The 27,909-nt window shown below is 38.8% G+C and overlaps 1 protein-coding gene across 5 annotated transcripts in view; it reads left to right on the top strand.

The window, feature by feature from the left end:
* Phkb (phosphorylase kinase regulatory subunit beta) overlaps nucleotides 1-27,909 on the top strand; it is a 170,568-nt gene that overhangs the window by 42,946 nt on the left and 99,713 nt on the right. For all 5 annotated transcript variants that reach the window (XM_050120663.1, XM_050120664.1, XM_050120665.1 and 2 more), the window contains 2 exons: nucleotides 2,200-2,280; nucleotides 18,516-18,631. In XM_050120663.1, the coding sequence (XP_049976620.1) occupies nucleotides 2,200-2,280; nucleotides 18,516-18,631 (197 nt within the window). The remainder of the gene's footprint in view (nucleotides 1-2,199; nucleotides 2,281-18,515; nucleotides 18,632-27,909) is intronic.

Below are 27,909 nucleotides of genomic sequence, written 5' to 3'. Positions count from 1 at the left end.
GCATGGCTAGCTTATGCCCAGAAATAATTACACGGAAACTGTATTCTTTCAAACACTGCCTGGCCCGGCTAGTTCCAGTTTCTTATTGGCTAGCTCTTACATATTGTTCTAACCCATTTCTAATATTCTGTGTAGCCCACGAGCTGGCTTACCAGGGAGGATCTTAACCTGCGTCTGTCTGGAGCGGGAGCATCATGGCGACTCTTCCTCTAACCTTCTTTCTCCCAGAATTCTCCTCTGTCTACTCCGCCTACCTAATTTTCTGTCCTATGAGGGCCGAGGCAGTTTCTTTATTATTACAAGACCCACCTCCATCAGGGTGAAAATTTAAAAACACAAAAACACAGACAGAGGGGGCCACAGGGACAACCTTGAAGCAAGAATGCCAAGAATGCCCACTTTGTTGTGCTCTGGAGCAGCTTCTACAGGGCTCTGGCCACGCCCCAGCTCTCAGGATCTTTCAGCTGCAGACTCACCAGAACCCACTCCCTGCCATCAGGGTCTCTTGCTCAGATCAGCTGCAGGCTGCTCAGAGCCAAGGAAAACAAGTTGTTTATGGGAAATTCAGGGTCTGGTGGTCCCCCAGTCACCAACAAATTACCACATTCAAATTTAGAACCTTTCTTCACCCTGAAACTCTAAGCAAAATCAGCTACACTCCATTTTTCCTGAAGTGCTTTAAGCAACCTGTAGTCCACTTTATGCCTCTATAGATTGCTTATACATCATATACCAAAGATTTATTTATTTGTTAGGCATACAGTATTCTGCCTGCATGTATGCCCGTAGGCTATAAGAGGGCACCAGATCTCATTACAGGTGGTTGTGAGCCACTGTGTGATTGTTGGGAATTGAACCCAGGACCTCTGGAAGAACAACCAGTGCTCTTAACTGCTGAGCGATCTTTCTGGATCCCATATTTCAAATATAAATGCAATCATATAAGATAAGATGTTGGAGAGACTTTTGTTTCTTTGATTCAAGATATATTACCAAATGCATTCCTGAGTTAAGGAGCCAAGAGGGAGGGAGGGAAGGAAGGATAGACTTGTATCTACTTGAGATCAGTATGTTCAGACTTGTGTGTACATAGGTAGTATTTGTGGAAATGGCTCATATAAATTTTTATTTATCTCTTTGGAGAAATAAGGTCTCACTGTTATTCACAGTAGCTACAGCTCACTGCGTAGCTGAACTTATCCTTCCAAATGGTAAAATTTCAGGTGTTTCCAATCACACGTGTTTGCTCGCTTGATTATTGACGCTAAGTCCTACAACAGCCTAGCTACAAGGAATGCTCAGGATTCAAGTGGTGAAGCTCATTCCAAGTCTGAAAGTGTGGTTCTCATCTAGAGGCTAAAGGACCAAAATCTGGGATTAGAACCCCAAAACTTGAGAACCTAGAGTTTACCATTGAAGCCATAAGAAGAATATACTGGCTCTGGCAAAGAAAGCAACCTTCCTCTGCCTTTTTGTTCCACATCCAGAGACAGTGTTTTACTAGCTACTCGGGAGTTCTTGTGTCTAGTCAAGTTGACATTGAAAATTAATTATCACTCAAGATGTGTTCATATTGGAGACTTCATTTTCCTTTTTTATATGGGATGTTCATATATTCTATTACGAGTCTTTTATCGTTAAATTAGGAAGCACTGATTTGTTTAGATCAAACAAAGCATGCATTTAATACACTAAGGGCTTTAAATTATAAAGCATACCAGTGAGTACAGGTAACACACTCCTTCACTTCTGTTTAGAATGAGATGTTTTCAAGATGCGCTCCTCGTTGTTCATAGTGTCTCGATGGAGGTGATGTCTTGTTTTTCAGTAGCTTTTTCATTACAGATGGATGGCATCATATTCGTTCCTCTGGGGCAAAATTGTTCCAAAAATAAGATCTTTAGACTCAGAATTTGGAAACTGAAGGAAACAATGTTACAGAAGCCATGCTAAGATTTCTTCTCACGGCCTTCTCAGATCCCGTCATGTGATCACCAGCACAGTGAATTTGGAATTTTAGCACATCACATAAAATGCCGGTTTTCTTGTTCTATATTGGGTTCATATCTTTTATTTAGTGATAGGGAAGAAATTATTTGTATCTGGCACTATTGGCAAAAATTACAGCATATGTATTAATTTCATATCATAATATTTTCATTCTCCCTTTAACTTTTAACTGTTGCTGTTTGTTTTCAGATCAACGCAGTGTCACTGTTTCTCCTCTACCTGGTGGAGATGATTTCTTCAGGGCTCCAGATAATCTATAACACAGACGAGGTATGATCGCCCACATGTTCTGTTATCTGATTTTTCCCTTTCTTAACAATTTACTTTTAATTTGATTAAAAATAAACTTTTTAGTGAGGGTGTGGTGGCGCATGTCTTTAATTCCAGCACTTAGAAGGCAGAGGCATGTGGATCTCTGTGACTTTGAGGCCAGCTTTGTCTATAGAGTGAGTTCCAGGACAGCTGAGACTACATAGAGAAACCCTGTCTCAAGAAACCACACACAAAAAAGCACTTTTAAATTTTATATAGTAGATACTAGATTTTGGATTAAATCTAAATTATCTTTTTACCAAAATTCCTCTTGTGTTAATTTTTTAGTGTATGAAATAAGTTTCAATATAACATTTATATACACTCATACAATAGGTAGATATTGTCGTACCTCCCTCATATTGCCTCGACCCTTATCCTCCCAGCTTCCTCTTTTGTTCTTCCTATTAGTCTGTATGTCTTCTCTTTCTTCCTTTCGACTTCCTCCCTTTCCATAGCCCATCTTAACACGCATGTGCATACACACACAAAACCAGTTTCCACATATGTCTTAGTTACGACCATGTAAAAAAAGACCATGACCAAAAACTAAATGGGGAAGGAGTTTATTTAACTTACACTTTCATAGTTCATCATCAAAGGAAGTCAGGACAGGAATTCAAACAGGGCAAGAACCTGGAGGCAGGGGCTGATGCAGATGCCATGGAATGGTGATGCTTACTGGCATGCTTCATATGGCTTGCTCAGCCTGCCACCTGTCCAGGGATGACTCCACCCACAATGGACTGCAATGTTAGTTCTTTTAATTCATGATCTTTCCATTTCTCAGTGTCTTCGTCAGTTTCTTTCATCAGTGTCTTAAAGGTTTTCACTGTAGAAATTGTTCAGATCATTGGCTGGGTTTGTTCACTTATTTATAGGGTATCATGAATGGATTGTTAATTTCTTTTTCAGTATGTTTATCATTGATCAATTTACTGATTTCTTTTTGTGTTAACTTACAACTTATCACTTTGGTGAAAGTACTTACCTGTTCTAAGATTTTTTAGTAGCACTTTTAATGTTTTATATAGGATTATGTTATGCAGATGTGGAAAGTCTGACTTCTTTTCTGTTTGCATCTCCTAGTCCCCCTTCTCTTGCATTATTGTTCTAGCTAAGTCCTCAAGCACTACGCTGGATAGACTAGAGACTGGACATCTTTACGTTATTCCTCATCTTAGTGGAAATGCCTTGAGTTGTCTCCATTTATTCTGATGTTAGCTATAGGTTTGTCGTACACAGCCTTTACTAGTTTGCAGTATCCCTCCTCCACCTCTACCCTTTCAACTTTTTTTAATCATGAAGGAGTTTTGAATTTTGTAAATGATCTTTTCTGTGTGTATTGAGTGGATTATGTAATTTCTGTCTTTAGATCAATCCATTTATATGTTGAGTTATATTTATTTATTGACTTATGTTGAACCAAGCCTGTCTTGTCAGCTTGGTTATGATGAATGATTATTGTGATATGATTTTGAATTTGATTTCTAAATATTTTATTGAGAATTTTTGCATCAATGTTCAGCAGGGAAATATGCCTGTAATTTTCTTTTTATTATGTCTGCCTTTTGTTTTAATATTAGCTTTGTAAAACAGAGCTTGGAGTGATTACTACCTTTTCTATTTTGTGAAATAATTATATAGTGTTTGTGTTAGTTCTCCTTTGACAGGCTGGTAGAACTCTACAGTGAATCTGTCTCCTTCTGGGTGGGTTTTTTCTTTTCCTTGCGGGGAGGAATGACACTTTTTATTACTTCAGTTCTGTTGTTGGTTATAGATTTTAAAAATTTTTCATCTTTGTCTTATTTTGATTGTCATAGATATCAAAACCTCCATTTGCTTTTGTTTTCTCTAGTTTAGTAAAATACAAATTTTTAAGTTATGTCATTTTTAAAATCTCGGTGTTATCTCTAGTAATAGCTCCATCTTACCTTTTATTTTACTGATTTGGGTCTTCACCCCCACCCCCACACCAGTAGCTAATTTGGCTACAAACTCATTAATCTTTTCAAGTAACCAGCTCTTCATTTCATTGATTCTCTGTATTTTTTGTTTGTTTGTTTCTATTTCATTTATTTCTGCTCTGCTCTTAATTTTTTCTCCCTGTCTACTGCTTTTAGGGTTGGCTTGGTTCTCTTTCTTCTAAAACCTTCAAAAGGATCAGTGCATTATTTGTTTTAGTTTTTTCTGACTTCTGATGTGACAGATTTATGCTTTAGCAGCAGGTACTTTATTTAAGACATAGTAACAGAAAGTCAGTACTTTCAATTTATGAATGGATGAGTGGTGGAAGAGAGAAAGAGTTAACAATTGCCCCACAGTTGTGAACCTGCATAGCTGATGAGTATTGCTAACTGATGTATAGAGAGTGTAGGAGAAGAGTTACGTGTAACAGTTGGTATCTTTGCAAATACTAAACTCGGGATAGCTTTGGAACTTTTAAGGAAAGGGCTTCAGAGCCTCATCAGAAGTCTAGGGGAGATGGCTTGACTGGCAATGGGAATTCTGGTGTCAATTGCACAGGACATTTAAATCATGGAACTACATGTATCTGAAGCCTAAGGAAGAGGGCTGAGTCCTCATCACGTCAGTAAGACAAATAATGAGTATCTAGCAAATGATGTTAAAGGTGAAAAGTTAGTGAAAGAGAACAAACTGTAAGCGAATGGAAGCAAGTAATTTAAAATGCAGGAATAACTCTGTTGTATCACAAGATCAATGATAGGGATGGAAATTTTACCATTATTTTAGCGCCCTTTTTCTTGATGGATAGCCATAGTGGGGGACTCATCTTATGTGAGAATACTTTTAGAGTGAAGGGGGGCACTATTTGCAATTATTTGAGGAATACAGATATAAATCAAAATTGTCCATCACTGAGGTCATCCTTGAAATTTCTGGGAAGGATTTCAGTAGGATCAATGTCTGTGGGGAGGAGGAAAAAGGAGGAGCAACAGTATTTCTGAAAAGGACCACAGAAATGTGATAGTAGAGGGTTGGGGATATCGCTCAGTGATGTCAGTGTTTGTTCAGCTTCCTTGAGACCCTAAGCCTGACCCTCAACATTCCCTACTGACACACATGGAAGAACTGAGGAACTCCAATGGAGAATCTTCTGATGGGAGAATTGTATTTAGAGGATAAACTAATGCAAAAGACTCAGTGTAGATGTAAAAATTTGGAACTGAATAAATTTACTCCTTGGGAACTGAATGAACAAAGTTCTTGAATATCCGGGGTAGGATTGGGAATTTATGCCACAAACCATTTATCCCAAATGAATGGTTTATTAACTAGAGTCACTCATTTTATTATATTCTTTTGAAATTTATTTCAAATGAATTATCACATCTTCTTTGAGTCAATCGATAAGTCATTATTAGAAATTTTACTTCTATGTGCCATGGTAATAAATTAATAGCACTGTATGGGAAGCCTTGAAGACAAACTCTTATTTCAAGTGCTTGTCTATGAGAACTCAGAGGACTCAACATATTCAGTTATAGCTGTGGTTAACAGTGACGGAATAGAAGGGAGACCAGGAAGAGGATGGGTGTGTGGAACAAAAACTAGAGAAATTGGCATGCAAGCTTGCAAGCATCTTTTATAGTCATATGGGGCATAATTGCTTCCTCTAGCATCTACCATGCAAACACATTGGGAAGTTATCTACCAAGTTGACTTTTAAAAGATCTGTTGCTGAGGTTTTATTTGAGACTGATCATACACACATCCTATGCTTAATTATGTGCTAATTTCAAAGTCCCTGAAGGAAACAAGTTGTTTATCTTAACACCTATTTATGCAAAAATATTGTTTGCATAAGCAGTTTAGGAACATTAAACACAACTGTGGCTTTAATAAATTACGCCTTAGTCCTCTTTGTAAAAGAATATCATACATTAGTCATCTTAATTACAAGGTTTTTGTAGCTTATATACATAGATAATAAAACATTTTAGCATTTTTTTGAGCTTTTGAAATAGACCAATCAGCAAATAGAAGGTTCCCTAATAAGAGTCAGCATTATCACATTTTGTCTGTTCTAATCCCAAAGGCAAAATTATATGATAGCCCCTTAAGAGTGAGAACTCTGGGAACTTAAGAGTGCAACAGTGCTCTTTAGTCCTCAGTATCCAGTGAGCAATGCTGCCCTTTTCCTCTGGCACTATGCCATTTGTTTACATTTCTTCAGGAATTTAATACATCTGGCTTATCTTAACATCTTAAAGTCTTCAAAGGTTTTATTTATTTAACTATAAAGATCCTATCTTGCTAAATTTTATACACATGAAAATTAATAGCCTGAAATTTGTGGCTAGAGAGATGGCTCAGTGGTAAAGACAACTTGTTGCTCTTGCAGAGGACCAGGCCCTCTTCCGAGCACCTGCATGGTGACTCATGGTTACTGTGACACCAGCGCCAGGGGATCTGGCCTTCACAGCTGCTTCATACACATGGTGGCACACATGCAAGCAAGCAAAAATGCTTAAACATAAAATAAAATCTTTAAAAATTCATCAGCCATGTCTCTTTTTTTCTGACCAGTACCAATATTAAGTCACAACTTATGACTCATATTCAGAGTGCAAACTTCCAAATATAAGTGAAGGTCCATTACCCTCATTCCAACTCCTGCCTTTTGTGTTAGAGTTGCGGGGGTTCACATTTCTCTTCCACTCTCAAGCCTCGACTGTTTAGTGTGCACTTCTCCAGAACATTCCTTATCATTTTACACTCATAAGTTCTCTAATGGCTTCCCCCTCTTGGTTCTTGAACCCAGTCATTTGTGGCATCTCTGACTTTTCATGCCTGGTCTTTCTTACGGCTTTTCAAGGCTTTTGCAGTTTGGTTTCATTGAGACAGAGTCTCAGCAGTGGCCTGGATCTGCATTTTAAATAAAGAAAATGAACAATCTGACTAATATATTCAACCATCGCAGGGGATCAGGTCCTCTTCTTACACATGTGCTGGTGCTGATGTCTGTGTTTGTGGTGCTGCTCCTATCTTTCCCGAGTCTTCCCTTTATTCTCTGTGTTCTGTGCTGTTTGTCCTCTGTGACCACTAGTGGGTTTGCTTTGCTAATTTATGCTTACTTAATGACTGAACATGTGCTTAAGTGATTTGTCTGCGTTTGGGGGAATCCGGGTTTGGGAGTCACACCTCCCCACCGTTATCCTTGGCAGCCTGACGAGATCTACAGCTTTAGTGACTTTAACTCAGGTCAAATTCAGGAATAGCCCATTTCTGAAGCAGAATTGGAGATTCTATTGAGCATTAGAACTAGGAGAGAAGCGGAGTGGGCTCTCAGAAGAAAGGAAGGCATATGTAAAAGTGGGCAAGGTCTCCTCAAGTGAGATTTGTAGCTAGTGTTTTTTCAGTAGCTATATGTGGAATCTTGGTGGAGTTTGAAGTTATTGTTTTATCACTGGGTGATTGTTGAAATAGGAGCGGCGGGGCTGCGTCCCCAACACCCCGGCCGCTTGGCTAGCTCATGCCCGAAATAACAACACACAAACTGTATTCATTTAAGAACTGCTTGGCCCATGAACTCTAGCCCTTACAGGCTAATTCTCGCACCTGGACTAGCCCATGTCTAATAATGTGTGTAAGCACCCCAAGGTGCACTTACCGGGAAGATTCTAGCCTATGTCCATCTTCATCGCATGTGCCTTAGAGAGCAGAGCTATCGCGTCTACCCGGGAGAGCTGAGCATGGCGTCTCTGCCCCAGAGCAGAGCAGAGTCTGACCTCACTTCCTCTTCCGCCCAGCATCCTATTCTGTTTATTCCTCCCACCAATGCTTTAACCTATGAGGCCAAGCAGTGTGTTTATTACTTAACCAATGAAATCAACAGATTGATATATGACACTCCCACATCAGGTGATTCCTAAAGGGGCACTTTGGAGGATTGAAATTGGTAAGGAAAAAGTCTGTATCACGGGGATCCTGGAAGGTGGGATGTCTGTAACATCCACAGTTTTGTTAGAATTCTTAGGCAATGTCTGGGAAAAGGAGTGAGGCTCTACCCAAGGTCATATACATTCAGACTTTAGGCCTTATGTCATTGCTACTTTAATCTAAAATGGCTACATAAGAAATGAATAGTAGCCTGGGGTTTAATTATTGTATACTTATGGGGGACAGAATGTGTGTACCATGGTACACCCATAGAGGTCAAAGGACAGCTTATAGGATTTGGTTCTTTCCTAACACCATGTGAGATTCAGGGATCGAAGTAAGGTTTCCAGGCTTGGCAGCAAGCACCTTTACTTGCTGGGCCATCTTGCTGTCCTCCAGATGTTAACTGTGCTGGAATTCTCTCTGGATGACAGGCTCCTTCCCTCCTGTCACCATAATTTCCCTGTATTCCTACCCATCCATCTCCTACTCATCCATCTCCTCTACTGGTCCATCTCCTATCCATCCCCTACCTACGCATCCCCTACCTGTCTGCCTCCTACTTCTCTATCTCCTAGCCTTCTGTCTCCTAATCTTTGGAGACGTCATCCTCTCTGCTTGTGTTTCGGGGCACAGTTTGGAAGCTCTCAGAGTAAGCACGTGATTCTTTCTATAGGTTTCACTAAGTGCTTTACAGGCTGGCTAATACGGTGCCATGTGTCAGAACTGCAGACCATTGTCTACTGTTCAGGGTGTTTGTGTCAGCCCTTTGCTGGAACTCTAGCTTCCTATGATGGTACACATATGTATTAATGCTGCTATTAGTGATCTTCTGCTGAATATTTATTCATATTTTTGGTGGGATACTTAAATTTTTAAAACTAAGCTCTTATCTTGAAGTTGCTGTCATTTCATTGATTTCATGATGAGGCAATGAACTTATGATTAGTCCAAATCAGTATCTTTGATTTTCATAAAATGAATTCAGACTTTAAAATAATTACTTTTATAACTTTTGTTGGATATATGGTACTTTTATCATGTTTTTAAAAGCCTGTTTGTAATTTACATTTCAACCTAGCTCTTAAATTATAATCATGAAATACTAGGTTAACTCATCTTTTTCGTATGATTTCAGTGTCTTAAATAAACAAGTACTTATTTTTCTCATATAGTAAGATGACTGAGGATAGCTGGCAGCTTGATTTGTTTTTTATCCCAAGTTGCTTTTCAAAAAAGTGACAAGAAGCTGAAAGGTTAATTAAAGCAGAAGAGGGATATTAGCTTCTTCCCATCAAGTGTAGTCGTTCTTTTCAGAAATATCAAAAGTCCCCAGTACTCTGCTGTTCTTGGCAAGGGTGTTTGGAGCGGCCATTAGATGAACAAGGAAGCTGAGAAGCTTTCTCTGTAGAGAGAAACCGTGAACCACATAGGTAATTTACAATTTACTGGTAACAACATGAAAATGACAGATAAAATCACTTTGAAAATTTGTTGATAAATATGGAGCCTATTGTGATAGTGTAGTGTATAATGAATTTAAAAGATTAAAGAGACATTTCCTATTTCTTTATTTGAGGCTCTTTAAAATCTGCTTTGTAATTGGTGCTGGAAACCGATTCTGGCTACACGTCAAGTGCGAGGAGTGCACATAGAGTCTGTGCACTGGTCACAGCTGCTGCCTCGATTTACTGTCATTTACACATTATCTGCTGTTCCTGATGCAATATGCAGAATCTGGAAATTGCTTCACGTAGTTTTGTTTTTCTTCATTTCTCTTCTGCCATAAGTCCTAATGCAAGTGTGGCCTTATTGGAGGAGGTGTGTCACTGGGGTGGGTTTTTGAAAAGCCCATGCCAAGCCCAGTCTGGTTTTATCTCTCTGTCTCTGTCTCAGTCTCTCTCTCTCTGCAACTTGTGAATTAGATGTAAGCTCTTAGCTATTGCCCCAGTGCCCTGCCTGCCTGCCCCATGCTCCCAGCCTTATTGACAATGGACTAAACCTCTAAAACTGTAAGCCCATCCCAATCCCATGCTTTATTTTATAAGCTGTCTTAGTCATGTTGTCTCTTCACAGTAATAAAGGAGCAGTAACTAAGACATAATTTAAAGAAGGAAAACTGGAAATTGGGAAGTACTGTGGAATGACAATAAAATGATGTTTTAATATTTATGGACAGTGTTGTCAGGGTCAATTCCTGCTACTCAGGAAGTTGCAGCAGGATTGTGAGCTCAAAGCTTACCTGGATTCTGGCGTGAGTTCAAGGCCAACCTGGACAATATATTGAGACCATGTCAAAAACAAAAAGTAAGAGACTGGGAATAGATATACTTCATGATAGAGTACTCCCATGGCATGCTCAAGCTCCTTGGCTCATTTGCCTAGTACTGGAAAAAAGGAAGCCTTAGGAAACACAAAGGATGTAGAAGGAAGAAAGCACTGAAGATTACAAATAGGAATATGTTTCAAAATTACAATTCCCAGCAAAAACCAACTTTAAAACTAGACCAATAGTAACAGCTAGTATAGAGATGTCAAATTGTAGACTAACCATGAATGTGTTCTCTCTTGCCATTCCTCTCATGCTCCTTTGATCATTAACTATTCTTTAATTCTCATTGGAGCTCGGCCAGTGGCAGTTGTTCTACATAAAGAACAATGAAAACAAAGACCCTGCCTTTTGAAATTCATATCTTAGTTGGGGAAGTTAGCAAAAAGCCCACTTTCTAAATAAGACAAATTCAGTGCCCCCAGCTCAAACAGCACAGTGTGATAGAGAACGAAAAATGCATTGCTTTGATTGGATAGAAAAGTGAAGGTCGTGAATTATGTTCAAACCAACGCCAAGTGACAGTAAGAAGAGGAGGAGACGCTGGGGTTGGCAGTGAATCAAGTATCGACGAAAGCTGTGCTCGGCTGCAAATTAAACAACAGCCCCGCTAGTTAGTAGCAGCTTCATTTCATGCACCAGTAACTCTGCTTGTAGACCATCTCGGCCATCTTGGGCTGATGTATGCTGTTGAGAATGTAAAATACTTTTTCCTTGCTTGTTTGGTACCATTATTGACACAATTTATCCAGACGTTATAGCTTCTGGATAGCATGTCTGCATTGGTGAATAAGAATTGAGAAAGAGGGTTTTTAAAGTTTCTCGGGCCACTGAGATGGCTTAACATGTAAAAACTCTTTCATCACAGCTCGGATGACCTGAGCTGCATCTCCAGAACCCATGGCAGAAGGAGAGAGCCAACAAACGGAAGTCATCCACTGACTTCCACCCATGGGCCTTTGCTGCACTTATCTTGCTGTCTTGAGGACAGCATTCTAAGTGGGGTGTGAGTGAATCTAAACGTTATTTGAATCCTCATTTCCCCAATAGCTATGGGTGTTGATCATTTAAAAAATATTTATTAGCCAATTATGTTTCTTCTTTTGAAGTTCTTTTTCTCATTTTTTTTGATTGTACTGTTTATTTCCATGTTTATTTTTGAGTATTAATCCTCTGTCAGGTCTAGAGCTAGCAGATTCTCTTCCTGTCTTCAGGCTGTGTCTGCCCCATGAACTGTTTACTTTGTTATAGCAAAGCTCTTTCAGTTACTTGAGGTTCCATTTGTTGTTTTCTGTGTTTCCTCAGCAACATGGAGTACCAACCGTAAAGTCATGATGTATGCCTATATCTTGAAGTGTTTACTGTCCTTTTTCCTCTATAATTTTAAAGTTTCTGGTTATTGTCAAGGTCTTAAGCTATATGGAGTTGGTTTTCATGCATGTAAGAAGTAAGGATCTATTTTCTTTCTTCTGCATGTTGATACACAGTTTTCCTAGCCCCATTTTTTTTTTTTTTTGAAGAGATTGTTTGTTCTCCAGTGTATATTTATGGGGATTTTGTCAGAAATCAAGTTGTGTAACTGTGGATACTTATATCTGGGTTGTGTCCTCCCCCCCCCCCCCAGTTTTTCCCCAGTTAATCTACATGTCTGGTTTGGTCCCAGTCTCGTGCAATTTTTATTACCATGACTCTGTTAAATTGAGTGTGATGGTGCCTCCAGCACTGCTTTCCCCTTAGGGTTGCTTTGGCTATTCAGATCTTTTTGTTTTGTCTGAATTTTTAGATTGTTCTCTGTAGTTCTTTGAAACATGGTGTGGAGTGTTGAAGGGGATTGAATTGTATCTGCAGACATAGTCCATCCATTTCACAATAGTCATCCCTATCTGTGATTATGGGAGGTCTCTCCATCTTCTAGAGTCTTCCTCAAGTTCCTCTTTTGATATTTTAAAGTTTTCACTGTATACAGGTCTTCACTTGCTTAGTGAAGTTTATTTCAACATTTTTGCTTAAGTTTTTGTTTTTCTGTTTTTGAGGGTAGTGAACAGGACTTCTTTTTTAACTGCTTTTTCAGCATGTTTGTCGTTGGTACACAGGAAGGCTATGCATTTTTATATGTAAGTTTGCATCTTGACATATTGCTCTAACTGTTTAGTATCTCTTAGTTTTCTAGTGGGCTCTCTAGGGTTTTGATGTATGGAGTCATATTATCTGCAAGTCACAATGCCTCAATTTCTTTCTTCTGTCTTTCATCCCCTTGCTTCCCTCTCGTCTGTGAGCTCCTTCAGGGCCCTGGTTAGAATGATAGACTTGCCCAATGTGCAGCTCCTCAGTGTCATGGGAAGAAGAGTCTGTGAAGGTTTTTCTGCAGACTTTGATCCCCCGCTTCCCAGCTTCAGTATCATGTCTGTCAGGTTTCAGCCTATGACCCAGTTGGAGTTCGCTGACAGTGTACTTCACAGAGACTCTCCTTTGCTGAGCCACCTGGGGCAAGGGAAGTCTTTGGAATGGAGTCTTGTTTCCCTGGGGTGGCTGCCATTACTAAGTGCCCGAAGAAGGAGGAGTCTCCTGGTTTCAGGTATTGCTGCCCTGGTGTGGCCATTCCCTGTCTGTTTGGCATGTCTGTTTTCCTGGAAACTGGCTTACCATATACGATTATCCATCTTAGATTTCATGTCTTTGTTTCTGAACATTGTGAGAACTCCTGAGACTTTTGTTATTGGTGTTTTGTGCTAAACAGGGAAGAGAGGGTTTCTTTGTTTTATTTTCAGTGATACTGAAAGCCAAGCCTGAGGCCTCATGCCTTTTTAAAATAATAATAATAATAATAAAATTTTGAAACTGTGAGTAAAGATAATCATGAAATATTTCTATCAAAGGTAAACAGTAAGTAGAAATATAGCGTTCAATTTTACCAATTAAACATATGTGTTCCAGTCAGAGTTCTCTAGAGAAACAGAATTGATAGAATAAGTCTGTATTTAGTCATAAATATTGATATAGAAAGCGGATTTATTAGAGTGGCTGTGATCCAGCTAGTCCAACAGTGACTGTCTTTCAGTGGAAGGTCTAAGAATCCAAAAGTCATTCACTCTGTCCTTGAGGCTGGATGTCTCAGCTGATCTTCAGTCTATCAGAATCCCGAGGTGGTCTCTAGTACCAGTGGAGGAATGATTTTTGCCAGTGAGAGTGTGGGAAAGCAGGCAAAAAATTAAAAGCTTCTTTCCACTATGTCCTTTATTTAGGCTGCCACCAGAAGGCATGGCCCAGATTTAGAGTAGGGTTTCAGACCTCAACTGATCTGTGTATTTAAGGTGTGTCGTCCACCTCCCATGATCCAATCAAGAAAAATCCTTCACAGGTGGGCACAGCTGCTTGGGTTTTCGTTAATTTCAGATATAGCCAAATTGACAACCAACAATAGCCATTCCAAAGTATAATAAACACGTCATTAAAATTTGGCTTTACTGTTGGATCTGTGATTTTTGTTTATGTGTATTTGTATGTGCACTAGATTGCTATTCATACATGTTTATGCAGGTAAAAGTGCTTATATTTGTGGAAGATATCAGGTGTTTGGTTCTATTGCTCCATGTTACGTTATTGAATCAGGGTCTCTCAGCAAAACTAGAGCCAGGCTGGCAGCCAGCAAGCCCCAGCTTTCCCTCTTTTCTGCCCTTGCTCACCAACACTAGAGTTTTTTTGTAGTGCTGGGGATTTGAACTTAGGTCCTCATGCTTGCTTAGCAAGTTCTCTTGTCCACTGAATTTTCTCCCTAGGCCATGAATTATTTTATTTTGGTAAATTTTAGTTAAGATATTCTTAATGATTTTGTTGGGCCATTTATAACTTCAGTCAGTCCTCATCTAATTTCTTCATTTAATTTTTTATTTTTAATTACAATGCAATTGCAGGTGATTCTGAGCTGTCTAATGTGGGTGCTGAGAACCAAGTCCATCTTCTGCCAGAGCGATACATTTTCTTAACTGCCATCTCTTCCAGCCCTAACTTCTTCACTCTTACTCAGAAGTTGCCATATAAATTATATGTGAATTTTAAAAGTTTACTTGACATAATATATATTTAAAGTGTAGAGTGTGATGTTTTGATTCAAGATGTACATTGTATCAAATTAGAATAGGTAATTTAGCATATCAGTCACATTTCTTTGTGTTACAAATATTCAAAATCGTCCCTTCTGTAGCTTTTGGAAATATATAATAACTGCTAACTATAATCATTTAATTAACTGGTCCTAGTGCTCCTGAACCCTAGATTTTATTCTTCCTAACTGAATTTTGTAAGCATTAGCCATCTACCCATAAATAGTTCTGAGACTCTAACTTAAAAAATGAGGAGTTACTAAACATATTGATTAATTTGGCTTATTGTAGTGAATGTTTTATATACATGCACACACATATATAATTTTTTGAGTGAATAGTAAATGAATTATAAACTTATACTTGTTTATTCACTTTGAGGTCCTCTTAATATCAAATATAGCAAATTTATTATCATTACATGCCTTAAATTTTATAAAGCCCTTTAAGATTTTGCTTTTAGCACATTAAACTGTGTCCTAAAATATTATTTTATTTGCTCCCTAATGTCAGAGCATTTCAAATGTTTCAGTTATTTTTTAAAGATATTCATAAAACATTTAGAAAATAACAGAACCATAATTTGGAGGTGAATAGTGAAGGTGTTTATACTAGAAGTATTTCTATATGGACTTCTTCCAAAAATAGATTTCAATGATATATACCTTCTGGTATGAAGATGGAAAGGGGGCAAAGAACGTTGGTCCCTGTCTTGATTAATCTTCTTTGTCGCCTTGACACAGCCTAGATAAAAGCCACATCTGGGGAACTGGCTAGATCAGGTTGGTCTGTGGGCATGTCTGCTAGGAATTGTCTTGTTTATTCATTGATTTAGAAGGGCCAGCCCACTGTGGGTGACATCATTCCTCAGAAATTCCTGGGATATATGACAAAACTAGCTAAGCAGGAGTGAGCCTTCCCAGAGGGCAAGTCAGCAGGCAGTAGAGTTCTTCCCTGGTCCCTGCCCAGCAGGCTCCTGCTTTGAGCTCCTGCCCCATCCCTAAATGATACACTATAACCTGGAAGCATCTCTCCCCCTCAAAAAAACCCCACATTTTCCTCCCCAGGCTGCTTTTGATCAACAAAGTAGTTTGTTGTTGTTGTTTGTTTATCACAGCAACAGAATGAATCTTGCACAGGTTTATAGAATCAGCATTGAAGTTATTAATACAAAGAATACCTAGGAAGTGGTTGTGATATTTGTTCTCACATTTGTGCAACTTCTTGTCTCCTTGGGTACCCAGTTCTCTCTCTTTAAGCAATGATGAGTTAGGTGTTCTCTTTCATCCAAATTACGTGTTTGTATCTACTCCATCCCTGTTCTCTCCTTCCCTCCACCCCATCCATTGATCCTCCTCCTCTTCCTAAGTATTTCCTCTGCTTTCAGTTCCTTTTCAAGGAAAAACATATACTATTTGTCTCCCCGGGCCTAGAGTAACATTTAACATATCAGGAAGAGGTCCAGATTAATCTATTTTCCTGGAAATTGTATAATTTTTTTTATTTAGTTATTGGATAATTGTTGCAAGGGAGGGCCCGCTGTTTGTCCCGGCTGCCTGGCTACCTTACACCCGAAATAACCACATGGAAACTGTATTAATTAAAACACTGCTTGGCCATTAGCTCTATTTCTATCAATCTGTGTATCACCACGAGGTTGTGGCCTACCAGAAAAGTTTTAGCACATCTACCTCTGGCCACAGTCCATGGCGTCTCTCCGACTCTGCTTTCTTCCCAGCATTCAGTTCTGCCTTCCCCGCCTACCTAAGTTCCGCCCTATCAGCTAGGCCAAGGCAGTTTCTTTATTCATTAACCAATGAAAGCAACACACAAAAAGAAGGAACTCCTACACCAGATAATATTCTGTTTATCTAGATCACATTTTCTCTCTCCACTCAGTTTATTATAATTTATTATAATCCTGGGCCTGGATTCTCATCTATTCATCTGTTGATGTATTTATGTGAAAACCACAAAGGATTTATATTTATGAATCAGGGTTGTTATGCAGGTCTGTATCTCCTTATTTGCAAAATCCTTTGCAATTAGATATATTTCAGATCTTAAGGTCACGGACATGGTGAGAAATGGTTTTCTACCTCCACGGTTGCCATCTGCCCTCCACATGCAATACTGTGACACTCGTGTACTCACACACGTGCACATGTACATGAATGCAGACGTAGTCATGCATACACACGTGTGCACAAAATAAATGAATGTAATTTTAAAAGCAATACTGTTCAGAAATACAATAGTTCCAGCAAGGCTTAGGAGAGAACTCCATAATCCTCACATTAATATTTTTCTAATAAAGCATATGAATAGTCACATAAAATCCTTAGGCAGAAATCTCATCTCAGTTTCTGGTTTTGCTGAAGAATGATTTAAGGGGAAAGGAGCTGGTTGAGAGCTTGTGGAATTTGTAGCTACAAACAAGAGGAGTAGACCAGTGTACTATTAGAGGGGGCAGGGGGCAACGTGTGAAACAAAAGATAACAAGCTGTGGTTATGGCTTCAAGAACATCGAGAATTATTAGCTATTCCATTCTTTTGAATTAAGATTGGAGGAAAATTCATTTATTTATAAAAGCGTTTCATTTGGAAATGAGCAGGACTAACATGATTGTACCTCTTGGAACCCAAGGTACCAGTCAGAGGTTATTTAATACATAGAGCCTTGTGAGGAGAGTGGGTAGAGTAAGAAGGGCTTGAATGTCCAGTGAGAAAATCACAACACTGTCAAGATTCATAAAACATTTTTGACTAAATGAGGTGAAAAATGGCTGACCTCTAATTACTTTCATTAGTGATTTGGGAGTTGGGCAGTATCACCTCCCAAGATTTTGAAAAGACCACTCAGGACCATGCAGAAGAAGCTGGCTTTATTGTCAGAAAAGGGTTGAAGAAGACAGAAACGGAACAGAAAGCAGGTTGACTGTCTGAAGTTACTGTCTCTTTAAGAGTGACGTGGGGAAGGCTTAGCCTGCTGCCAGAGCCTTCCTCTATGTTAATCTCAGTAGCTCTCTCCAGGCTCCGTTGTCCTGCACTGCTTCCCAGTGGGGGCTGTGTTTATAATCAGGATCTGTAGTTACAGAAAGGACAGGGAGGAAAATTACTCTCCAGAAGCATGATCAACTCCAGGTTGATCAACAAGGAACCAGAATTGTGCAGAAAAGAAAACTCGATTTCAGTTTTTAAAAGCTTATTTTTTTTTATTCTTCAAAGCTTTACAGTTTATATATGTATGTGTGTGTGCGTGTCTGTGTGTAATTCATACAGACAGTTTAGTTTCAAAATATTGCCCAATATGAAATACTGTTCTATGTTTTACTCATTTCTTATGATATGATACATAGCCCTCATAAACAGTGATACTACCTCATAGAAGAAATATAGTTGGAAACTTGAAAGATTTAAATTTTATAAGCATTATATTTGAAAATCTAAGTATAGCAGAGGACTCATGATAATGTAATAATCAGAAGAATTAAATGTGTTTTTAAAAGTTCTTTAGGGTCCCGGAATGTAGTTTAGTTGGTAGAGTGATTGCTTAGTGTTCACAAAGCCCTCAGAGCACCCTGAGCACGATATCCAGCATCCCCTAGTCTAGGCGTGTCATATGCCTATATTCACAGCACTCGGGAGGTGGAGGCTGGAGGATGAGAAGTTCAAGGTCATCCTTGGTTACACAGAAAGTTAGAGGTTAGTCTGGAATATATAAAACCATGTTAAGAAAAAGAAGGAAAGACAATAATATACTTTGGGAGATAAGTTCATACTTGGATTTCATATGGTATTTAATTATTCTTCTCAGTGTTGTATGTGTTCTCATGTTCGTTTCTTTTCCTTTCTTTTAGGTCTCTTTTATTCAAAACCTTGTATTTTGTGTCGAAAGAGTTTACCGTGTTCCTGACTTTGGTGTCTGGGAAAGAGGAAGCAAATACAATAATGGCAGCACAGAACTACACTCGAGGTATTTCCCCAGTTTCAAGGGCATTTTCGTGTTGTTTAAATGTGTTGATTTGAATATGAAACTACAACTTCAAAGCATTAAGCTGGATCTCTTGTTAATTCTAGTACAGCTTGTATTCCTGTCCGTAATCCAAATAGGATTCACTTTCAATACAAGCAATGTTCTTGGCATCATAGACAGATGTCTGAAAGGAGCAAGGCCTGTCTTCCACTCCTCACCCACAGTTCAGCCCTCTCTTTAACCCACAGCTTGGCCTTTCTGGTAAACCATGTTGTATCTTTTCCTTTGTAATTACATTATTTGAGATATCAAAGATGTTATGTCCAAGCACCAGCGGTATATGCAGCGCATGTGAGACTCCTTTCCATGTTAGAGATGATTGTTACCCGGAGCACGGACTCTCGTACTTTTCCATAAAGCCTGACTGCCGTCACACATTGATCTGTAACTCGTGTTTGAATAAAGAACAAAAGCTGATGACTGAGGTTGGTAATTTCTAAATTCTCTGTATGCATTGTTGTTGAAGAAATAGCTTTAATAACTGATGAGACCTTTTATTTGTCCTAACTAAATGCTCTGGGGGTTACCTTTTGACTGATTAAAAAACAGTTACAAGTCCACGGGCTCTGCTTTTTCTGAAAGGTGGTGCACTAAAAAACTTAAGCAAAGGTCATCCATCACTAGCAAGAAGTTTGAATTGCTGACACTCCGATGAAGAATAGAAACAAGGCTGGAAAATAGTGGTCCAGACTCTGCATCTTTGGGGCTGGGAAGATGACTCCGCAGTTAAGAGCATGTCTGGTCTTTCATTGAGTACCAGAGTCTCACTCAGTCTCCATTGTCTGGTGGCTCAAACCCCCCTGTGATTCCAGTTCCAGGCAATCTGATGTCCTCCAAAGCCACCTCATGTGCACATGCCCCCAAATAGGCAGGCACACATATACGCATAACTTAAAATAATAAAATTAATCTTTTTAGAAAAGTGTTTACAACTCTGTATGTTTTGATCAATGACTAATCTATGACAAATTAAGCTAATGTAATAGACTTATTTTAAAGCTACCTCCAGATCCTAGCTGTGTAAACTTGAATAAGTTATATAATTGTCATACGGCTCTATTTCATCTTTAAAATGAGACTATTGGTAGCTACTCTATAGGGTTGCTACGATAATTTAAATACACTATATATTTTGAATACCTATCATTAGTGGGAACTTGAATACTGATATATCACTTATTTAAGAACATTTCAGTACAAAAGACTGAAATAAAAAAGGATTGTCAAATTAATCCTGATAAGCTAGTATATAGACCGTTCTATATAGATTTTTATCACATGAAGCATTTTTACTCGTAGAGCAGAATAGCGGCAATCATTGAATTTAGTGAAGTAGAGAAATCTTGTGAGAAAGCTTCATTTAGACATTTATGTCTGACAACTCCTAAACAAGTCTAATATGTTTTATTTCTGCTATCTTCTAAATTACATCCTCAACATTCAGACAGCAGTTAAATTGCATGAGAAAAAATTGATCTGTATAGACAGTGTTATTTAAAAACTTTGCTTTTTTAATATTTTGCCCCTTCTTTGCTTTTTAGTAACCACTTAATTAGATGCTATCCTGATTCTACTATATTATTTTCATCCTAAAATACTTGAACTAATTTTTTTTCCATGTACAGAAGCTACCAGAAACTCAGAAAGAATTCTTAGTTAAAAGCCCTATTGAAAATGAACATCTTAGCCAGGCATGGTGGTGCACACATGCCTTTAATACCAGCACTTGGGAGGCAGGGGCAGACGTATCTCGGTTGCACAGAGAAACCTTGTCTCAAACAAACAAACAAACAAACAATAATAATAATAAATACAACATAAAAATAATAAAAACAAAAGTAACCATCTTGAGATGTCAGTGATGAACACACAGAAACATCCAATGGTTTTCTTACAACTCAGGTGCCAGATTTTAATCAATGATTAGAAAATCTTTCTGTGATTTTTTTCTTTGCTATGCTTTCCATGAAAAATTAATTTTAACTGTAGCTGGCCAGCTAATGAGGTAATGAGGTTTGCCATTTGAGTTTGGTAGGTTTCATGCATTTAATATTACTCTTATTATTTATTTTATGAGCATTTATTTTTTCGTAGACACCCTCATCTCTGAACTTTTATCCATATTTGCCTGTTTTAGGTGTCTCATCTCTGATGCCAAAAGAATATATTGTGAAACAATAAGGAAACTGTGTTCCATTGTGTTCATGGACACAGAAATGGTATTAATGATAGGCAACCAGTGTCTTTCTGTACTGTGTAGTAGAATATAGAGCTGATTCCACCTCGGGATCAAGTCATGACCCTTCATTGCTTTATATAACAGGAAACCTACTTATTATGTGGGCCTATTTGTATCTTTCACCACCACAGGATTCACAAGGCTTACTGTATCCGTAAGCTTTTCTCTTAATTCACACTGCTCTGAATTCATCTATATGGGTGCTCTTCTAAATGGGGCTACTTCTAGACAGACCTATCATAGACTGAACAGACCTTAAGTAGATTATGTGTTTAGTATATTTACTCTACTAAACATCATAGTTTTACATTATATAGTATGCCAAGGATTATCAGCTGTTTATCCTCATAATGACATGGCTGACTGGGAGCTGTTTAGGGTGTAATTGTATTTCTAACCTGAGGAAAGATAAAAGTTTAAAATGTGTTTTCTGCTTAATTGCTATTACTTTTACATCACTGTATAATAAAAATACAAGTGTCTTAGTCACCGTTATCTTGCTGTGAAGAGACAGCATGACCAAGGCAACTCTTTTAAAAGAAAACATTTAATTGAGGACTTGCTTACAGTTTCAGAGGTGAGTCCATTATCATGGCAGGAAGCAGAAAGGCATGGCTGTGGAGCAGTAGCTGAGAGCATTATATACTGACCTGCAGGTAGCAGGTGGCTGGTGGGGGTGGGGCGGGGAAGAGGGGATGCCTGTTTAGGCTTTTGAATTCATAAAACCCAATCCCAGTGACACATCTCCTCCAGTAAGGTCATACCTCATAAGGCTTCCCCAACAGTATCACTTCCTGGTGATTAAGCATTCAAATATATGAGTGTTTAATCTCATTACGGCATTCTCATTCGAACCAGCACAACTAGTTGAGTCTAACAGGGCCCTTTAGTCATTTACCCAAATCCTGTTTGTAGGGTGGGGCTTCAGTATAAGCATCTATCGCTGGGGTTGGTAAAGTGCTTGCCTTAGAACTGAGGACCTGTTTTGATAACCAGGTCTCATGTTAAAATGCAGGGTGTGGGTGGTGCACTGGGTAGGCAAAGACAAGGAGATCTTAGGGGCTTGCTGGTCAACCAGCCTAGCCGACTTGGCAAGGCCCAGGCCAGTGAGTGCCTGTCTTGGAGAAAAAAAAAAAATCTATTGTTCTAAACTCATGGTCACTGTGATTCTCTTGGATCAGGCATCTGTCTGTGTGTAGCAATGCTCGTGGTATGTATACTCTCCTTACTTTTTGGAGTCTTTGCCGCTCCTGTGTCAGCGCTTTACAGATCTCTGTAGCAGCAGAAGATGGAGTGGAGGATGGGGGATCTGACTATTGCTGAAGCTTTGGCTCTTCCTTCTCTTGGCACACTGAGCAATGCCCTCCTAAGCTGCACTTTGTATGCAGAAGGCTTCGGTCCCTGCGCCACTGAAAACCTCATTTCCATGTTCTGAGACTACTCTGCAGCCCCTTTACACCTATGCTTATCAGTTCTTTAATAATTGCAGTCTGTGGTATTGAAGTGCTATCAAATATGGATTTCAATCATTCAGAGAGCCTCAGCCCCTTTGCCCCTTTTGTAAAGGGAAAAAGTAAAGTTTGGAGGGGTGTATAATTTCCCCCTTAAATTATACTCATTGTAAATGATAGAATCAGAACTAGATTCCAGGTCAAGAATGTTAGGGTGAAACATAAACCCACTACTGTGATTACAAGGTTATCTTTAGTTCTTGACATTCTGCTCTCTAGTCTACACTTACTTCCTATTTCTTAGATAAGCCCCAGATTGTCGTTTTTCAACCACACTCTTCATTCCTTCATCTGAACTCCATCAAGTGCAGCCCCACCCTTCCCAGAGCTTCAGTAGAAGGCTCCATTAATTGCTCCAAATTTACCACTTCTCTTAAATGTCTCCTGCGTCGTCTCATTTGCTGGGCGCATGCTTTTTCTGCTGATCTGGCTTTTTCTGAGTCTGAACTTCTTCCAGTTTCACCCAGGACACCTGGGATCCACCAGACCGTGTTCCTCCTTGCTCCCCATTCATTCCCGAGGTCAATAACACCTTGGTTCTATTTATAGCAGGATCAGTTCTCAACTCTGCTTGCATATCCAACTAATCTCAAATTGCCTCTGGGGCTGCGTTTAAGCTTAGACTCCTTTTCTTGGTGAAAAGTCAAGTTTTACTGATAAAACATCCATTGAACCCGAACAGTTTTCCAGTACTGACTCCTAAATAGACTCTCCCAGTCAACCACATCCATCCCCTTGCTTCCTCAGTAACTCTTGGGTTTGAAATTAAAGATGACATTAGAAGTAAAAGAATTAAAATCCAATTGAGTTTTAAAAGTTTTATATTCTGTTCTCCTTGTTTTCCAGTAAAGGAAAAAATCTTAGATAAGTAGTAGTTTGATTCCTTTTTATTCCTGTGGCGTTCATTAGTTAAGTTAACTAATTGGTGTTTTTAAAATTGTTTTGTTATTTATTTATTTATTTATTTATTTATTTTGTAGCAGCATCTCACTGAATAACTGTGACCTCAAATTCACAGCAATCCACCGGCAAGTGCTGGGATTAAAGGGGTGCAGCACCATGCCTAGCTTACTTAGGAACGCTTAAGTAACTTTTTGTTTTCTAATTTGACTATAAACATCTCTCTATCATTCTGCTTCATTTTATGCATTTTTCATATGGAGCATTTGTAAACAACAGTTGGATTTGCAATACTGTAAAGTCCTTGTCCTATAAATACGATTTGAACAGCTCAGGGAGCTAAGACCAAGTGGTCTAAGCAGAAGTTTGTGAGCCTGGTTTCAGCCTGGCCATGTGTAGGTTTCCTGGTATCTTATTAATTACCTAGCTTTAATTTTATCATCTTCTCTATAAATTATTTGTTTTTATTACAAATCATTTTACTACAAATTATCTTCAAGTAATTATTGCTGTATTTTAGCTTTCTTAAATGAACTCTGGAACAAAACCTGTGATATCACCTTGCAGTGATCTTCTCAGCATATGTTCTATTGCACAGTCATTAGTACAGTCAACAACTCATAACTGGATCATGAATTCCTTCTGCCATTGAAATATTTCTTAATTCTCCCAACAACATGTATTATTTGTCAGTTAAATGTAAGATCACAATAGAAATAGTTGCTGTTGCCAGAGATTTAAATAACTAGTTAGTTAATTAGTGTTTGTCAATTTATAGCATGTCTAATTACTTATTTAATTATATTTAGAAAGAAGATTAAAATATACGTAAGCAGTAAATGTGTGTTTTAATTAAGATACAGTGTTTACTTCTTTTGTAAAACCATTTACAAATCGTTTTATAGCCACTTAGTTGCCCCTCCTCCCCAGCTCCACTGCCTTTTCTATATTTACAAATGGTTCAGCTGCTAGACTTAAATGGTCCTCCTGATTCAGCCTCCTGAGTATTTGGGACCCACAATAAACAAAACAAAATTGATGTTTCTAATACCAGCACTTGGAAGATGGGAACAGGGGCAGACAGATTAGCAGTTCAAGATCATGGCTACATAGTGAATTTGAGGCTAGTTTGGGCTACATATGACCCTGACTCAAAAAAAAAAAAAAAAGATAAAATATTCCCCTCTCCACCAAAACAAGACTCACTACAAAGCTACAGTAATTTACGATGGTGTGATTTGTCGATACAAATAGACATATGTTGAATTAGGAGCGGCGGGCTGCATCCCCAGCACCCGGCCGCCCACATGGCTAGCTTATGCCCGAAATAATTACACGGAAACTATATTCTTTCAAATACTGTCTGGCCCGGCTAGTTCCAGTTTCTTATTGGCTAGCTCTTACATATTGTTCTAACCCATTTCTAATATTCTGTGTAGCTCACGAGCTGGCTTACCAGGGAGGATCTTAACCTGCGTCTGTCTGGAGCGGGAGAATCATGGCGACTCCTTCACTAAGCTTCTTTTTTTTAGCATTTTCCTCTGTCTACTCCGCCTACCTAATTTTCTATCCTATGAGGGCCGAGGCAGTTTTTTTATTATTACAAGACCCACCTCCATCATTTCCCCTTTTTCTGTTTAAACAAAAAAAGAAAGGCTTTAACCTTAACATAGCAAAATTACATATAACAAAACAGTCATCAAGTAAGAATTACAGTTACAATATTCATATCTAATTTATCTCTTATCATAACTAAGGAATACTATATTTATTCTTCAACTCCATCAAAGACTCCAGAAGGATATAATAATACCTAAGTAAACAGGAAGTCCAAAACTCTAGAAATGACAGAGACATCTCGCTGCCTGGATAGTCACCCAAAGTTCTTCGGTACCGTTGGGGCATCCATCTTCAGCCTTCAGGTCCATAATATCCACCAGACATTTCCAAGAAGCAGGAAATTCCAAAGACAGTTCAGTCATTTTCTGCTGTGTCCTGCAGAATGTCTCGTAGACTCTTTCATGAATCAGGAACCCCGAAAAATCATCTCACCTTTAGGCAAGTTCAGCAGTCCTCTCTCTGAGGGTTCTCTGTGTTCAGTTTATGCAACAGTCCAGGCAAGAGCAGTTTCTTGCCCAAATGACTATCAAACTCCATAAGGATCCTCTTCAATGCCCATCTTCCTTTTGAAGTAGATTGGTGCTGCCAGGAGCAGACATGTCTCATTGCCATGAAAAGCCCTAAGTTATTAAAACATTTAAAATGCCATATTCGGCAGTCTTTGAGAGATATGAAGAATGTCTATCTAACTGAAATATATCTCTATATATCTAGAAAATCTAACTAACATGACTACAAGCTTCATCGATGATTATCCATTAGCAACCTATATTTCCTAATTATACATTACATTTTAAAATGAACTACACAATCACAATACCTTAATCAAGATCAGAAATACATATACATATAACAATATTGACCTTAAAATCCATACCAATGCAAATTATTTATATCTGTATCATATCCCCCTTTAAATGTAAAAGAACATTTATAAACAATATTTGGGAACATGGGCGTAGTTTTTTCTCTCCAAACTGCTTCCTGCTGAATAGGGGCGTCGTTAATTAGATCATTTAGGGTGTAACCTGTGTGCTAGGTTCATCTCAGTTGGCAGTTGAGCGAAGCAATTTTTTGAGGGTGTTTACAGCAACCTTTCAGGAGGGCGTGGTCTATCATACCAAATTGGAATAGAAGAAATCCACAGGGTCACATCCTCTGTGAAAACAAAAGAAGGACTTTTTCAAAGCATCATAACCTTAGATCCAAATTCTGAAATCGTAATACCCTTATATCCATTTTGGTTTAGCTTGGCAGCCCATGTAATGAAATGTCTCTTTGTACTTAGCTCCTTCACAGTCAAAAATTTTAAAGAAAACACAATGTACATAATCCAGACTCTCTGTGAATTTTTTATTTTTACGTGGCTTATTTTTACTCTATCACTTTATTTTATTCTGTCTCTTTAAAGACTACCTTTTTTTAAAAGCATTACCTTTATTTTCTATATTTTTTTCTTCTCTCTCCCAAGCCTACGTACATTCATCCAACAGTGTCTGAATCTGTTTTATTGTGAATCTGTAACTTTTTTTTACTATCCAGGAGCACTTTTTTTAAAAATGTTAAGCACTTCTTAAAAACTTAAGTTGCACCATGTACAGGTAATACGGTACTGCCTGTATCCTGTCCAGTCTAAACCTTAACTGCGCAGTTTTAAGGTAATTATGGTAGTTTAACCATTCATTTACAGTTTCAGGCACACAGCAAGTCCACATTGGCGCCACAGTCAGCAGTTTAACTCTGAGACTGAGCGTGTGACACAGAAACTCTTTTCATCCAAGTTACAGCCAAATCTGACACGCAGAGCACTGTGCAGTCTGAAAACAGTCTGTATGGTGGCAGGAATCCGCCATGCTCTTCCGCCTGCCTAAGCCTGATTCGGCCTTCTGCCCAGGTGCAGGCGGGGATCGCTGAGCCATCTGCACGGTCTCAGAGCACTCTCCTCCGATCCCAAGTGGGAACACAAACATCCAGTCCCATAAAAGCCTTGAAATGCTTTAAAGCCAGAGTTCATGCTGGCAGTACAGCACCAGGAAGCCGCAGCTTTAAAATGACGCAGCTTTTTTTCTGCTGCTGTTGCTGAATCAGGAAATTTCTCTACAGCACGCCACCAGCAAACAGCAAAAATCTGTGTTAAACTCTCTCTCCCTTATTTTTAAGCCTTTTCAGGTTTTTAAGTGGATTTAGCCCATCACGTATGGGCGCCATCTGTTGAAATAGGAGCGGGCGGGCTGCATCCCCAGCACCCGGCCGCCCACATGGCTAGCTTATGCCCGAAATAATTACACGGAAACTGTATTCTTTCAAATACTGTCTGGCCCGGCTAGTTCCAGTTTCTTATTGGCTAGCTCTTACATATTGTTCTAACCCATTTCTAATATTCTGTGTAGCCCACGAGCTGGCTTACCAGGGAGGATCTTAACCTGCGTCTGTCTGGAGCGGGAGAATCATGGCTACTCCTTCACTAAGCTTCTTTTTTTTAGCATTTTCCTCTGTCTACTCCGCCTACCTAATTTTCTATCCTATGAGGGCCGAGGCAGTTTTTTTATTATTACAAGACCCACCTCCATCAGACATAGATGAATAGAATTAACAGTCCAGAAGTAAATCTATTCATATATGGTCAATTTGTTTTGATAGTGCAATAGCCCAATTAAGAATAGTCTCTTCAGTATGGAATCATGTGACAAATGAATAGCCACGTGCAAACCAATAGATAGATATGGATTTTACTTCACATCATGTACAGAAATAAACTTGATGTAGCTCAAAGACTGTATATAATATGGAGAACTATAGCTGGCCGGGAAGAAGCTAAGCAAAGCAGTATGACCTGGGATTAGGCAATGGTTTCTAGGATCTGATGCCTGAAGCACAAGCATCACAAAAGGAAACTGCATCATTCAGGTTTTGTGTGAAGTGAAATTGGGCTCGATGCATAGTATATA

Source organism: Alexandromys fortis, unplaced genomic scaffold, assembly GCF_014885135.2.
Source record: "Alexandromys fortis isolate MF-2015 unplaced genomic scaffold, M_Fortis_MF-2015_v1.1 scaffold_186, whole genome shotgun sequence".
NCBI classification, from domain to species: Eukaryota; Metazoa; Chordata; class Mammalia; order Rodentia; family Cricetidae; genus Alexandromys; species Alexandromys fortis.
This window is presented reverse-complemented; position numbering and strand designations above follow the sequence as displayed.